The 15892-nt window shown below is 40.3% G+C and overlaps 1 protein-coding gene across 2 annotated transcripts in view; it reads right to left on the bottom strand.

The window, feature by feature from the left end:
• Nucleotides 1-476: 476 nt before the first annotated feature.
• Nucleotides 477-15892, bottom strand: part of myo1ea (myosin IEa) — a 53522-nt gene continuing 38106 nt past the window's right edge. The window contains exons 16-29 of one of the 2 annotated variants that reach the window (XM_007570465.2): nucleotides 14476-14557; nucleotides 14204-14310; nucleotides 12589-12687; nucleotides 12321-12465; nucleotides 8135-8249; nucleotides 7881-8050; nucleotides 7650-7795; nucleotides 6336-6482; nucleotides 5445-5602; nucleotides 5204-5290; nucleotides 4917-5124; nucleotides 4007-4042; nucleotides 1985-2154; nucleotides 477-1903 (exon numbers count right to left, since the gene is read on the bottom strand). In XM_007570465.2, the coding sequence (XP_007570527.1) occupies nucleotides 1827-1903; nucleotides 1985-2154; nucleotides 4007-4042; nucleotides 4917-5124; nucleotides 5204-5290; nucleotides 5445-5602; nucleotides 6336-6482; nucleotides 7650-7795; nucleotides 7881-8050; nucleotides 8135-8249; nucleotides 12321-12465; nucleotides 12589-12687; nucleotides 14204-14310; nucleotides 14476-14557 (1747 nt within the window). In that variant the 3' untranslated portion in view covers nucleotides 477-1826. The remainder of the gene's footprint in view (nucleotides 1904-1984; nucleotides 2155-4006; nucleotides 4043-4916; nucleotides 5125-5203; nucleotides 5291-5444; nucleotides 5603-6335; nucleotides 6483-7649; nucleotides 7796-7880; nucleotides 8051-8134; nucleotides 8250-12320; nucleotides 12466-12588; nucleotides 12688-14203; nucleotides 14311-14475; nucleotides 14558-15892) is intronic. The other variant, XM_007570466.2, reaches the window with a different exon arrangement.

Genomic DNA, 15892 nt, shown 5'->3' with positions numbered 1-15892 from the left:
ACCAGTGAGCAACAGTTTTTTTTTCCTCTGTAGTCCTTTTAAGATGTGTCCGACTCTTTGTCTGGTTCAGGAGTGTTTTACAGGAATCCAAGAATTGCAGCCAATATCCTGCTTCACAAAACACTCTACCACATTTTTTCTTTCCACTTAACTTTCCAGTTATATGCTGGTAAATGGCACTATGAAGCGCATCCTTCTTTAAAAATTACCTTCTGTATCTTTCCCTCCTTGTGAAGGTTGTCATTAGCCAAGTAGTTATTATTTCAATAGAAATAATAACTACTTTAGACATTAGTAGCTAAACTAATGTCCAAGTTTAGCTACTGAATTTATCCCAAACTGCATTCTTTTTAATGGTCAGCAGGGGGCGTTAAATGTCTGAAAAACTTGACTAAAGCATCACTTATTGAAACTTCTGGTTTTGCTTGATATATAATAATGTTAATCTGGAGAAGGTGTGACGAAAAAAAATCTGATAAAAATCAGTAAAGCATTTATTCAGGCAATATTACAAAGTTTAATTAAAATACTCCTCTATTAGTGTGTGTTGCACAAAGGGTCTGTTCACCAATCTTATGACCAAACTGTTTATTGATGCAGTTTTATGAAAAAAAGTCCCAGCAGGCTTTACTGACTACAGCATAATGTGGTCGTATGATTGAAATAAAACTAAGGAATGTGTGTTAGGACTGCGGCAGCAGCGCAAAAGATGTGCAGAAACATTAACCAGAAGCAGCTACAAAAAAAAAACAAAAAAAAACAGCTCAACAAAACATAAATCCATACACCAAGTCTTCAGCTGTAGCATAACTGGAAACAGAAACAGCTCTGTGTTTTTCAAAACGGGGAAAAAAGGATTTAGTAAATGTACATCCTTTTGCGTAAAAACACAAGGAAATCCTTTTAAATTCTGCCCACCGACAGGCATAAAAACACATATACAGAAATGAGATCCAGAAAATGCCTGTTTGTCTTAATTTCATGTAAACAAATGATTTTCCTCAGTAACTAGGTAACTTTATTGCTTTTGCTCGTCACAATCCGACCCTCGCAGACGGAGCTTTGTGGCCGTGACGTGAACGTGAGACGCCGTCTGTGTCCAAGGTAGTACCTGTCCCAATAAAGTGCTAATACACCACAGACCTCACGCTCAGGCTACACACTGGTGTCATTAGAGAACAAAAGCAGAATAAAAAGTGAGGGAGGTTTTCCAGGTAATACTTCACCTCACTGCAATGCCCTCAGAATCAGAAGAAAGAAAAATAAAAGTACGCTTTGGTCATTCAATTTTTAAAAATCCTCATTCAGCATTTTGATTCTTTACATGCCTGTTAAATGTCTGCGTCACAATAAATATTCCTGCTAAAACTGAAATCACTTCAGTTTCCTTCAACCTTCATCTAGAAGCAACGTAGTGGAAATAAAAGTACAAAATAAATCACAGCCTGGTCCCAGAGATTTAGCCGATTTCGTTTGAATGCTTCGAAACGCTGCAGCGCACATCCTCTATAAGATATAACACGGTAAGTAAAGGGAATACAGAGATCCATAAATACAATAAATAGTTTGTTCAGTACTCAGAGGGGACAGACCCCGGCGGTCTTTGTGTCTTTGGAGAAAAGCCTCATCTTTGGCCCAACAGAACCGATGTTTGGTCTGGCGGCGTAACTGAGCGTTACGTTGGGTGACTGTAAGGCAGCAGTGGAAGAAGAGTCTCACAGTGTTTCCTCTCCCCGAAAGTGGGCTCTGCGCCGCCCTCAGAGGCCGGGGCCAGCAGGGTGGGGGGCGCAGCAGGCGCATCGCGTCGCCCTGACAACCAGCAGCCTCTAGATCTTGGTGACGTAGTTGTTGGGGAAGAGTCCCTGCTTCCCGCGAAGTCGTCCCGTCCACCATCCGGAAGCATCTGCTCAAACAGAGTCAATGAACGAAAGAGGAAACGAAGCCGTCGTTTTTTTTTTTATTCGCCATTTTTAAAGACGCTCACCCTCTTTGATGATGTCGATGACGTCGTCGGTGTTGAAGCTGAGCTCGTCCGTGTCCTGAGCGTCGTACGCGTACAGGGCCTTGCACTGCGGCACCTGGGGTTTGGGTTTGGGCGCCGGCTTCGGCCGTCCTCCGCCTGGTGGAGGCCTGTGGGCTGAAGGTCGGTGGGCCCTGATTTAAAACAAAACAAAAAGAGAGAAAACCAGCTCTTGAGTCAGGGTGAGTCGCCTGCTGGAGGACGCTGAATGAAATATTTAAAGCCCATGCGGTGCAGTGACTCAGCGTAGCACAGGTTTGTTCGATGTGCATGCAAACATCTGGGCACCCCTGCTCTTAATGCAGAAAACGTCTCAGAAAGACGAAATATTAAACATTTCTGTACCATTCCAGGAGAGTTCACCTCTTACTTCTAAGCTTTGTTGTTTTGCAATAACAGAAATGGGAACAGGAATAAAGCAAAACCTTTTTGTTTTATACATATTTCGTCTCTGTTCCCTTTTGAAGCTGTAAGACTGTACAAGTCATGACAAAACATTCATATCTGTGTATTTTGAGGTATTTTAGGATTATTAGTGTTAAGATATTTTAAGAGAAATTATGAAATTCTGCACAATTATTTCTCCAAGCACACTTTTGTTTCCTGTGGCTCAGTTTTGAATAGGATGAAAAGATTTATTCAGATTTTTGTTTCACCAAGTTTATATCCGTACAGATGTAATTCCACATTAAAGCCACAGCAAACCTTTTTCCTTTTCTAGTTTCTGATAAAAACAACTTAAATACGGAAAACGGGGGATTTTGTTTTACCTGCTGCGCCAAATTCACCAAACGTAGCCAAGCAATTTTTGGATCTTCATTATAAAGTAAGCAAAGCTTGTTTATTTATTTTACACTATGAATGAAAACAACTTTCTGTTGCAGAAAAGTAAAATGTTTTGGAGTGAGCTAAAGGCTGCTAATTCAGAAAAAAAAAATTAATAAATACGACCATCTATAAAACATTTGTAAAGCTACAAAGTTTCCATTAGTTGGGCTTTCATGATGATGACTGTGACAACAGGCATTGGAAAAAAATAAAAAAATGTTTCATACCCTAACACGGGTTGTATTACAGGGAAATAAAAAATGAAAATATGCCTCAACTGTGTAAAAAAAAAAAAAAATCTGATTTGATCAATTTTTAACTAATTAACCATTTTCTCAGCAACAAAAATAAACCAGGGGTGCCCAAATCTTTGCAGTGAATTGTCCAAATTCAATTCAAAATTGAATCTATGTGGTAAAAGGAAAGTAGATCCCCTTAAAATTCTACGGTTTTAACATTTTTAGCAAAATACTCAGGGGCTTTGTGATGCGCCACATTTTTCACAAAACCTCATATATTTTAAAATTAATTTTAATCATCCACATAATGTTTTAGTTTAACATTATGTTGTTCGTTGGCTGTTTAAGTTTAATATATTAAAATATATATATATATATATTGAATACAAAACCATAGAATTGAAAAAGGGGTCCGTTTTACCACAGGAAAATGAAAGAAATTATATATATATTTATATATATATAGATATATATATATAGTATTTATAGAATTCTTTTTATAGCTGGTACTGATTGTGCCACAAGATGGAGTCCTAGCGCAGGACGTGGCTTTGGCTGCACAGCAAGAACTAAACTAAACCAGTTGCACTGCAGAAAAGAAAAGGAAACACAGATCCTGAGACATGAACTTTTCTCTCAACACCAACCCAAACCTGATGCAGACGACGCTGAATAAACGGGAGACAAATGACCCAGAAAACATCTCAGTCAAACACTCCATGGTGATCGTACTGCAGTATGCATGTGCAATAAGGGCAATTGAACATCCAACATCAGAAGGGGAATCCCATCGAATCCCACTGGACATCAGCAGCGGACGTCTAACTAGAAGTGAGGTAGCGTTAGCGCGTCGTGCTGCTGAAAGCTTTTTCTCCCGACCTGAACCACCACCAGAACCACTGCAAACACTCCAACTCACATTCCTCCGTTTGAAGTTGGCCGTCCGCCTCCAGAGCTACAAAAGAACGAATCAGCCAAATTATGTCAGATTAGAGAAACAGCAACAGAGGCAGTATTACAGTGTCAGGGCATGGCGCTCTTCTCAGCTCTCAGAGCGATGCCGTCTAATTCTGGCGTTCCCCGAAACCTTTAAGCTGCGTTCAAGAGCCAAACTCATAACCAGCAAACATCATTTAACAAGCTTAGGAGGCCGATGCAAACAGCATCAACAATTAATATCTCTTTAGTTTCGGGGTGGGGAGGTTGTAAAAAATTTAAGGAGTGAAGATATTTTTGTAATTTTAACAAAACAAAAAAATAATGTGTTCAGTAAGAATATTCATTTTTAAGGAAAGAGATGGGAGATAATGAACTTTAACTTCTATTTTGCCAGAAGATCTTAAACTAAATAATCACATAACACATTTTTTAAATAAATTAAAACACAGAATGACTGAAAGTTACAGAAGGACTCAAATATTTGAAATTTGATGGAAAACTTCATGATGGCGATTTACTGACTTTTTGTTTTTTCTTCTTTTGTCTGGATTTAATTGTTGGTTTTGTGTATTCTGCTAATGTTTGTAACACATAAGCTGAATAGTTTCAACCTTGACCTTTTCGATCTATAAATGAATTATGAATTATTTTTATTTGACTGTTATGAGCTTCTTTGATTGCAGTTGGAGTTTTACATGACCATCAGTTATTACTGTTATGTGTATGTCGGTGTGTTTTAGATCGAATACATTGAACTATTAGCTTCATTTGTCATCTACTAACTGATTATTGAGAGGCTAATCAGTGGATATTACACATTTCCGTCGTGTTTCATGTATTTTGCGAACCCCATCCCGCTCTGACACTGCAGGTTTGTGCTGAGCTCTCACCCTGCAGCGCCCTGGTCCGGGACCCTCAGGCAGTCCAGGTCCGGCTGCTGCCGGCTGCCGCCGTCGCGCTGCCGCGACTGGTTGATGTTGCTGGGCAGAAACGGGCGTGTGGAGTTGGCGGAGGGCGGATGCCTCTGGCTGTGATGCTGCGAGTTCCTCTGGTTGGCGATGTGGTTGGTGTTCTTCAGGCCGCCGTTCTGATGGCCGGCTGCAGGGAGGAAATGCAGGAAATGGTTTTATAGATGATGTGAAGGAGAGAGAAGCTGCGGAGAAGCCGACCGGTCTACCTGGAGGCCCTGGTGCTGCTCTCGAAGGCACGTGGTGGTTTCTGGACATGTTAGAGCGACTCTGACTGAAGCCCTTCCTGGTTGGACCTGGCGTTCATTAGCAAAACACAAAAGTAAATGCAACATATTGATGCTACCACAACCTGCAAAGATTTGATCCTTTCAATTTAAGCCACGTTCCACATCACAGATTGTTCTTTGTGAGAGTACGTCGTGGTTTTGCTTCCCAGCCGAGACTCACGTGTGTTCTTGGGAAGGCCCGGTCCGATGCTGACCTGCAGGGATTTGCTTGAGGGCTTCAACACGGCCACGTCCCCCTGACCCTGAACAAACAGCACCTGCCTGGAGCCGCCGCCGCTCATGAAGCCCCAGTTCTCCTTCTTTAGCTTCATCTCCAGTCTGAAAATTTAATGCAATGTGTTCCTTTATATCTCTTTCATTAGTTTCTTTCTCAGGATAGTAGAAACATTATAAAAAAACATTTTAACATGTTGCATGTTTTTACACTTCCATTTCGTTCTCAACTGTCTGTAAAAATAGCCCAAGTACCTAAAAAAAAAACAAAAAAAAAAAACACCCGAGCCATTTGTTGGCAATAAGTTAATGTCTGGAAAACTGCGCCGTTACCTAGCAACCTCATTGAAGCAAGGTTTTACCGCTGCAAGCGCTGTACAATGGCTGCTGGAAACGACAAGTGTTTTGTCATTGACTTACAATTCAGAAACCACTTGGTGCATTATTGTTGGTTGTGCAGGAGGCTCCACTTCTGCTTCTCAAAGATGTATGGCTGTATAGTTGCGCATGTGTTTGCAGACATTTTCACTTGCGAGTGTAAACATTGAGTTGGGGGCGTGGCCAGTAACGGTTTATTTGAATTTATAGAGACAAGAGGCAAGAGGCTCTAAAACAGCTCATCATCTGGGGGGCGCTAGTGAGCACCGTATGAAGTAGACGTGTTTTTTCTGGCTCCTCACCACTTAAAACAGCTCATCATCTAAGAATGATGAAATGAGACAAACATGTTTTGTATAGACCCAACCTAACCTGTTCATGAAGCATAGCAGTTCACCTTTAAAAGCAGCAGCAGAAGGTAAATCTGAAGGTTTAGCTGTTTATGGATGCGTGGACTTACGTGTTGTTGAATTTGAGCGGCAGCTTCCTCTGAGTTTTCTCCTCGAACCGCCGGGCCAGCAAGCTGATGAACTCGGTCTTGAAAATACACTCCAGCAGGCTGTCGTACTCTTGCTCATGAAGGATGATGAAGTCATCCTGCAGGGTGCTGAAACAAAGACGAGCTTTGAGCAAAGCGACCGAGTCAAAACCCGTCATGGAAAGAGTATCATCACCCCCCCTCCGTTGTCTTGTTTTGTGGGGGTGTGGAGTCAGTTTTCACTTTTACATTCAGGACCTCACAGAGCAGCTCAGATCAGAGGAGGGACGGCGGCACGGCCGTGTGGCCCAGCAGCACAAGGAGAGTCTGTTCCTCACATATGAGGAGGAGATTCTTACACCTGGTCTGCGTTACCCCACCGAGTCAAAAGCCACAAACTCAAATCAACTGCTCTGCCTCCGAGTTGCGTGTCTATCGGCAACGCAGAGACCACAACCCTTCCAGTTTGTTTACAGGTTTTATAAAATCCACATAATTTAAGCATTTCTGACCATGAAGCATTTCAGTTTTGTTTTCAGTCACATTTTCACCCAAGTATGTCAAATCGTCTCCGAATGTTTCCAGTGACCTTTATGCGACTTTTACAAGAACAAAGAAACTTATTTTTTTAACTGGAGATCTAGTATTAGACTTTGAAGAAGATCCCCGACTTTTGCACTGTGGAGTCTACAGACTTTAAGTTGTCCCTCAGTCACCGTCTCATTTTAGACAAGTTCTGGTTTCTTAAATTTATTCATATTTAGTTAATTCTTAAAGCACAAATTCATCAAGACGCTAGGAAGTAGCCAACATGCTGGCTATTGATGTGTGAAATCCAATACAGACAGTCAGATCAGGTTTGTAAGATGTTTCATGCAGTACCATCACCTATCAAGTTTTTAAAAAACATTTTGGTAAAAGACTGAAAATCCATGATTTTTTAGGGAAGGATTGTTTTAAAGGAAGGGTGAATCATTTGTTATTTCAAGAAACCTTCATGGTTTTAATGGCTGCCCTCCATGTTACAGATCAACAAACCTTCAGAAACCTCAAACCTTTCGAGGTTTCATATTGTGAGGTGGATCAATGTATTTTATTGGGATTTTCTAAAATAGACTGAAAATATCTTCGGTTCTCTGGATCTCTAATTAAAACCCAGTTCAACCAGCTGGATTTTAATTAGAGTCACAAAACCGTTTTGACTTTTATTTATGCATCACAAAAAAATCCTCCAATTAATCCACAGAAATGTGCTGTTTGGAAAAGCTTTCAGTGGGACTTAACAGTGTTTTCTACCTGAGAGACAATGCCAGGATTTTCTCCACGTCGATCTTCCTCTTCAACACCTCGGTCACCTGACCTTTCTCCGGCCCCTGCTTCACCTTCTCTCTTCCAATCAGATACACACTTTTAGGGGTCAGGATCAAGTCTCTCTTAATTCCCTACAAACAAAAAAAAAAACAAAAACAGAAACAGTTGGAGCATCGTTTGAGTTGCTAGACAGAATCCGGAGAAAGGAAAGCAAACCTTGAACCGTCGGTCGTATTTTGTGACTTTGTCAGCGAAGTCGATCTTCTCTCTCTTGGCCAGAAACTGCCGCAGCTCCGGTCTGTCGTCCATCCCCAGGTAGTCTCCGATGAAGTTTCTGTTCAGGCTGTGCCGCCGCCTGTCTTTCCGGTTCAACAGCAGATCAGAAGCTGGAAAAAAAAAAAGAAGCCGTCTGGGAGCTGAAGACTTGAGCAACCATTCGTTGTGACGCAGAAACGGGCCTCTCTGCTCACCTTCCTCCCTCATCTGGACGTATTTCTTGCGGGCCATGTATTTCCTCCAGGCCTTCTGGATGGTGCGCGCGTAACCGTCAAACTTGCGCTCTCTTGTCTCTTCCAAGAGGAAGAGCTATGAGGAAAACAAAGAGGAAGAATAACACACCAGACATGCCTAAATACACAGACTGAACCTCAGGTGCAGCTGAAAACCAGCCTGACTTCAGTGATGACGGTGATTTGATTGTTTCTGAGTCAGAGTAAAAACTTTTAGCTGCTGGATAGGAAGGCTGCTATCAACTTAGATTATTGTTTTCATGTTGTTAAAGTAATTTAAGTCAGTAAAATCTGAGTAGCGTTTTAAGAAAAAAAATAAACGTGTTCGACATTATTTGAGTTGGATTTGATTTTCTCATTTTCTGCTCCAAGTTTAAATATTTTTTCTCTAAAAGTTAAATTTGCTAAACTTCTTTACTTCTACTAGATGAAATGTCCAGATACAAATGTTAGTAATTAAAGTGAGAAAGTGAAAATCTTGTTATGTAGATTAGTTCCTCACAGAGATGTATTTCAAAAGTTTATTGCTAATAATTTTGATGATTATGTCTTGCATCTAATTTTCACAGAAAATTTTAATATTACATGAAGCCAAATTTAAGAAATTATTTTCTAAAACAAATGTCAGCCACCTAAAAATTACAGTCTCATCATGTTTTTTCTTCCACCAAACTTTCCATTGATGTGAGAATCTCACCGCTGAATGGATTACCACACTTTTTTCTTCCACTGAACTTTTCACTAATATTGAGCACTCAGATTTCTAGGTTAAAAATCGTTTTTACATTTTTTAAAATAAAAAATTAAAACTTTCAGAGAAACTAAATTTCCGGTTTTAATTAGATGGATTTATTTTCATCAAATTGAGAAGGTAAAATCTGTGTAATGAGCCTGTATAACTTAAAGTTTTGCTTTTTGAACTGCGTTTCTGGAGAAAACAATAAATTTATTAAAATGCAGCTGTGTAGGCAACAATTAAGATTAAAATGTTTAATCTGAGATCATTTCTAATGTCTAGATTACAGTTTAGATTTTTTTAACAGGCCATTGAGTTTAGGCAACCAATGAATCTTGTCTACATGTACGGTTTTAAAGATTAATTAACGTATTTTTCGGATTATAAGCAGCTACTTTTTTTCTACACTTTGAGCCATGCGGCTTGTAGCCCCGTGCGGCTTTTCTGTGAATGTTTCTTCAACCACCAGGGGGCGCTTTAGCAGGAAGTGAATCATTGGAAGTCACAATTGGAAATCAAAGAAGAAAGGGCTAATTTTACTTTAGAACAAGTAGCTAGCAGCAGACGGAGAAATATTTCAAACTCCTGGCAGTACAGATCGATAGCGGCTGAGATATCAGCGGCTTATATATGCAAGTTTCCAGTTTTTTTCATTTTATTTTATTTTTATTTTGTAGGTGCAGCTTATAGTAAGGTGCGCTCTGTAGTCCGGAAAATGCGTATTCTTCAATGTGTGCACGAACGGACACAACGGGCAATTTACAGTAAAACAGAATGCGACTATGTGGGCGACCAGCATTCATCTCGTTCCTATCAGGTTTCAGATCCATTTACTCAGATTGATTCGCTTATCAGTTCGCTCTGAGACCGCCGTCATTTCCTGCTGCACCACTTAACACGCAATCACCCTCTCTGCCCCTCTCCATGTGCCAGACTAAACATCCTGTCCGGCGTTGCAAGAGCCCTGGCATCGGCACGGCCCGACCGCAGGCCGCAGCGAGGCCGGAGCACAATACTGCTGCACATCAAACTAAAACCACAAAGAAACAACAGTCAGCAGAAAAACGCCCTGAGTCACAGCCTGCGAGCGTGACGCTGTGTAATCACTGACGCTTCAGCGGCTGAATGGGTCAATCCAGGTACAAACAGCGGGATGCTACGTACAGTATCGAAAACAAGGACTCGGTTTGGCAGAGAAGCTCCTACAACACCTGGTGTCTCACAGCTTTCTGTTTCGTGACATCTTCACTCATACAGCTAATTAACAAGGGTCAGCGTCTTATCTGACAGCGGCTTGCTTTCACAAGCCTGTCAGCTCATTCCAGCCATCTGCCCTGCGTGATATTTACCTTTCATTAGCCAGAGGGCGAGGGGGGCTGCAGCACACGAGTGCAGGCATTCAGGGTTAACTGCAAGGCCTGGACAAAACTAAGATGTCTGTCTGAGTGAGTTTCTAAAAATACATCTGTGGGTGTGTGCGTGTGAACGCTCGCTGCTGCTTGATGTGTGTAGCTGCTAATAAGCAGCCTGTACACACGCACACACACACACACACAGACACGTTGCTTTCACAAAAGTCAAAGTAGTTACAGCAGAAAAGGACAAGCCTCAACCAAACTCCAAAAAAACAGACAGTCTGAGCTTGTGTTTTTAGTTTCAGAGTCGTGTTGACTCACCGCTGACGTGTAACAAGAGGTCAGGTTCAATCTCCTCCCCTATGACAAGGACTACAGCGCGATTTGGGACTCTGTTGCCTTTTATGGTGTTTAGAGTAAAAATATTGGGTTTAGTTTTTTCCCCTTGCTGACAAGAAGGCAGGAAGGCCGACACACTGCAAGAACAGCAAATCTTACTGGTTTAGTTTCTGGTGTAAAAAGACAAAACATACTTGCATATACTTTCAGTAAGATATAGGAGCTTGTTTTAATAAATAATTAGTCATAAGTGAAACAATCTGCCAGTGGAACTAGTACTTTTTCATCAATATTAAGAAATTACTTAAAACGAGCTCTGAGTTAGTTTTGTCTTATTTCAAGTGTACTAAGATATTTCCACTAGAAACTAGACCAAAAATACTTGGTAAGATTTTGTGTCTGTTCATCCTCAACCTTTAATGTATTTATACGCAGTTGAGCAAAACCTAGTAGCACAAAATTCTGAAAATGAAGCACTGCTTAGGATTTTCTACAATTAAAAGTGTTATTTGCATTTCCCCCCCTCTCCTCTGAAACCCTCCAAAAAGTCCAGTGGAACCAGTTAGTTTGAGAAATCACCCATTTAGTAAATAAAGTGATTATAAATCCGGCAGTTCTGTGAAGAACTTGGTGTTTGGTTGGAGAATATCAGTGAATAAACAGCATGAAGAAAACCAAAGAAAGGAGACAGGTCGGGGATAAAGTCCTGGGGAAGTTTAAAGCAGAGTTGTGCTGTAGAAAATTATCTCAGACTCGTTGGAAAAGGAGCTTTGGACAACCATAGTTCAACTTTCTTGTCTCTGGCCCTAAAGAACTACAACAGCAGCATCATTTTGTGGGGATGCATTTCTTTGAGAGACTTTTCTAAATCCAATTAAGACTGAATAATTGCCTGACTGAATAATTAATGTTGAGAATTAATCCAGTCTGATTGAGCTTGAGCCAATTGGAAAAGCTGGTAGAGACACAACTCAAAATACTCAATGATATAAATCAGGGATGGAAAAATTCATTTTCATTTTGGGCCGTATCAAAAATGCGAAGCTTCTTAAAGGGCCAGAATATATTGATTAAAAGTATCAACTAATAGCTGTTCCTCCAGGGTTTTGTGATTGTTTTAGTGTTTTTTTTTTTTTTTTTTTGCAATCAAAATCACAGATTTTGTGGTGCCGTTTTAGAAATGTTAGTAAGGAATTTTTACAATATTTGCACTAATGTATGATGTTAAATGTGAGTTTTTATTACGGACTATATCTTGGCATCAAGGTAAAGCAAGACTTAGGCAGCAGTCAATTAAACTCAATGTTTTTGGCAAATTTTGTGAAAATTTGCAGTAAAGTCATAAAGAAATGTGGAGATTTGTTGGGTTTTGTATGAATTTTGCAGATTTGTGAAAAACTGGAGGGACTTATTGATGTAACTTGGAGTCTAGAGGGCCACATAAAAAGCTACGGTGGGCCAGATTTGGCCCCCGGGCCTTGAGTTTGACACCTGTGATATAAATGCTAAAAGAGGAAAAGCAAAGAATTGGGTGCAAGCTAAAATGAGATGCACACCTCAATTTATTATTTTTTTTTTTACATGCATTTAAAAATAATTAAAACCATTTGGTTTTTTATTTTCTCTGTTTCAGAGACGCAAACTAAAAATAAAGTTGCCTTTCGTCATAAAATGCAAACATGTTCAAGAACAAAGACCTGACGGATGTGAAACTCACAGACTCCGGGGCTTTAATGAAGATCTTGGTTTTTCCGAGCTGGAACTGATCTTGATCCATGTTGACGGAGCGCAGGAGGTGAAGGACGCCCTGCTTCTCGTCTCCTCGCCACGTCGGCCACGACTCTTTGGTCAGGATGGCGTACCTGAAGACCACAACGTACCGCCACAACTGTCAGAAACGTGACTGAATCAAACCACAAGTTAAATGCAAAAGCAACAGTTAAAGCCGTTATTAGTGAAAGTCTGATGGGTTCGCGGTGCGATACCTGTTGAGGAACTTCCGGAAGACTCTGCGGTAGGCGTAGCCGGCGCGCCTCACCCTGATGTTTTCCTTCAGGCCCAGATACTCCACCTGATGCTTCACTCTGGAGACACATCATCATCATCATTAAGTGAACTCGTGTGCTTCCTTTTGTCACATCCTCAATCATCTTCCCTTCATGTTTGCCCTCTTACAGCCATCAGCCACCACATTGTTTCAAACATCTTTCCGAGGCTCATGAAGCTCTCCATCCCCCCGGGGAAAAGCGGTGATTGCGGGTCATTGTATGCAAAACAGCAGGTCTTACATTTCTTTCTCTAAAACAAAGAGCCTAAGCGCCATTTGGTTCTGTACAGTCAGGCTTCCTGTGAAAACGGCGATTCCGGTGCTAATTAATGAGCCACATTGCGCCGCGGTCCCAACAGGAAGGTCATCATAAGCCATGAACAATGCAGCATCACTCTGTGTGGGAACAAGAAGTCCACAAAGCCAGCATGGGGGGGGGAAGGAAAGGAGCGGGAAGCTGGTGAACAAAAGCACAAAGAAGAAGAAGAAGAAGAGGTTTCTTCAAATAAACACCAACAAAAAGAAAGAAGAGGCTCAGGAGGAAAAGTCTCAGTACAAAGTCGTTTGTTTTTAACTCAAATTCAGAAGTGCATTCAAAGCGTTAATGCTTTAATATGACATCACATTTCCGCCCTTTATCATCATCAGGCGTGTTGTGGAAGAGTGGAGCCGACTCAGAGGACTTTGAACTGAACAATGTTGTTTTTACATAATGAACCAGAAGACACAGTTTAACCGGGAGAGAACAACAGAGGCAGCTGGCACGATCCGGTAACAAACCTCTGGCTCATAACCAGCTACATTTACTTGAGTATTTTATTACATTTCTTTTAAAGATACTTTTATTATAATTTTAACTACGCTGTACTTTTTACTTTCACTTGAGTTATTTTGTTATGAAGTATTGATACTCTTACTTGAGTAAAATATATGCGAGTAACTTCACTGAATGAAGAAAAAGTTTGTTTGAACCAAAAACTCACCAGACACATCGACACACCTGCTGTTTTTGTTAAGGTTTCATACATTTTACGTCCAAAATAAATGATCTAGAAACTTTAGCCTGGTTTTCCTATTTTTTTAATTAAGTTATTTACGTATATAAAATTTTCATTTTGGTCTTTAAAAAACACCAAAATTTCCACGTAATTTTATTTTTTGGCCCATCCGATGATGCAATTCTCCAATATGAAATGATTTTACTCAACAGCCTTTTTACCAAATCCGTTTTTACTCTTAATTTATTCCTTTCCTTAATGGCTACTTTTTAATGAGTAAAAATATGCTGAAGCAGTGCTACTCTCACTTGAGTATAATTTTTAGATACTCTACCCGTCTCTGGTCATTATGCAGAAAAAAAAGTCACAAGATTTTCCCTCCAAGATGAAAGCTTGAAGACCAGACTTCACTTTTGTAAATTGTTCAAATGTGGCTGCATAGCTTCTCTGGGAATCAATCGCAGTCATCGCTAACATTATGCGAATTATTCTGGATGTATTTAAATGCTGGTTTCCGTCTCTGCTTTGGGAGAAGACGGTTCTGCCGCGACTCACCGCGATTCCTCCCAGTCTTTTGGCTTCTTGGTCTCGTTCGGCTTGATGCAGCGAATGTAGTGTGGCGTGCATTTCATGAGTGTGCTAACCAGGTCGTTGGCTTGTTTCTAGAGAGAGGAATCGGAACAAGCATAAAATAAAACCACAAAGCCCAAAGATGTTAAAATGATCAAAACCTTCAACAGTCATGCAAACTATTTGCTCAGGAGCACAAACTTCAACCCAAAGCCACATCATTATGAGACGACACACACACACTTTGAAGCAGGTACCTTAATTTTGCTGCCTGCTGTAGTGGGCCGGCCTTTCTTCTCAGCATTGAGGTTTTCAGGGAACAGAGCCCTGATGAAGGAACTGCACAGAGACAAATGAGATGAAGTTTATTTTGAGATCAACAGAAACAAAGAACTGTAACAACGGCCCAGTTTCTAGTCTGTCGGCATGAAAACTGCAGTTGATGATTAAAGAAGCAAGGTTATTTTCCAGACTGAGGTCGCTCGTCTGAATTCCTGAGACGTTTTGAGCTGGGGGAGGCTGGGAAAACATGGTGTGTGTGTGTGTAGAAAAATATCTGCAGGGACATCTCTTTGCAGAAAAATACTGCTGCTCAGTTAGAAAAAAAATAAAATAAAATAAACGATTTCCAAAAGTCTCACACAGCATTTATGTGAACTAATCCAAAACTTTAATTTTCTTCTAAAGAAGTTTTTTCCTTTATTGGTTTGGATGTGAGCTTTGATGACACACAAAATTATTCTTCATCTTTATCCACATTGAAAAAAACAACAAAAACATTTTCATTTAAACCCAAAGTAATCCCAAAGCATGATGCTGCCAACACCGTGTTTCACTGTTGAGGCCAACATGTCTTTTTAAATTACACCCAGGTCTTACTGTTTAACTTCATCAGACCAAAACATGTTATATTAAAAAGGTTTTAGGAGATTTTAACCAGGCATTGATGTTCGTACTGCAACCTTTCACAGTTGCTGCGAAAACAGAAAGTTGCTATTACTCGTCTTTGTTCGGTGTTGTCGCCTCTTGGCAACTTTTACGACCAGCTGCTATCTTATCTTTTGGAGAAACTTAATTTTAATTCTATAAATAATGATCCTCCAGACTGAGATATTTGTTAATCTGTTGATCCTTTTACTTCTCTGCAAATTATGACTTTACCATAAAGGAAGTAAATACAAAAAAAGAGAAAAGTCAGGAAAAACTGAACTTTACTTCAGGTTAATCTGTCCTCTTTCCATCTTTTGTTTCCACTTTATTTTTTATTACACATTGAAAATGTTTCAATGAAACCAACTCATACAGAATATGTGGGGAATATGATGCTGAAGGATGTTAAGCAAAAAAAGTCAGTTCATGCCCAAATCACAGAAAGGCTGAGAGAGAGAGAGAAAGAGAGAGAGAGAGAGAGAGAGAGAGAAATTTATTTAATTACTACTTGCTTTCCCCATCTCTAACATTCAAATCTGTGTGAATAAATATTAGATATCACTGATCTGCTGCTCAAATCAAATGGAGGCTCTCGTATCTTTGCGTGCACATGTGTGTGTGTCTTTATGTTTTGCTAATAGTAATTTAACTTGTTCATTTTTCACCACCTGTCTCTGGGGGAATCGGATCTAACCTCCTGCTTCATGGCTCAGTGAATGTGCACACAACGAAGCCTTGTTGTTG

Source organism: Poecilia formosa, unplaced genomic scaffold, assembly GCF_000485575.1.
Source record: "Poecilia formosa unplaced genomic scaffold, Poecilia_formosa-5.1.2 Scaffold261, whole genome shotgun sequence".
NCBI lineage: Eukaryota > Metazoa > Chordata > Actinopteri > Cyprinodontiformes > Poeciliidae > Poecilia > Poecilia formosa.
This window is presented reverse-complemented; position numbering and strand designations above follow the sequence as displayed.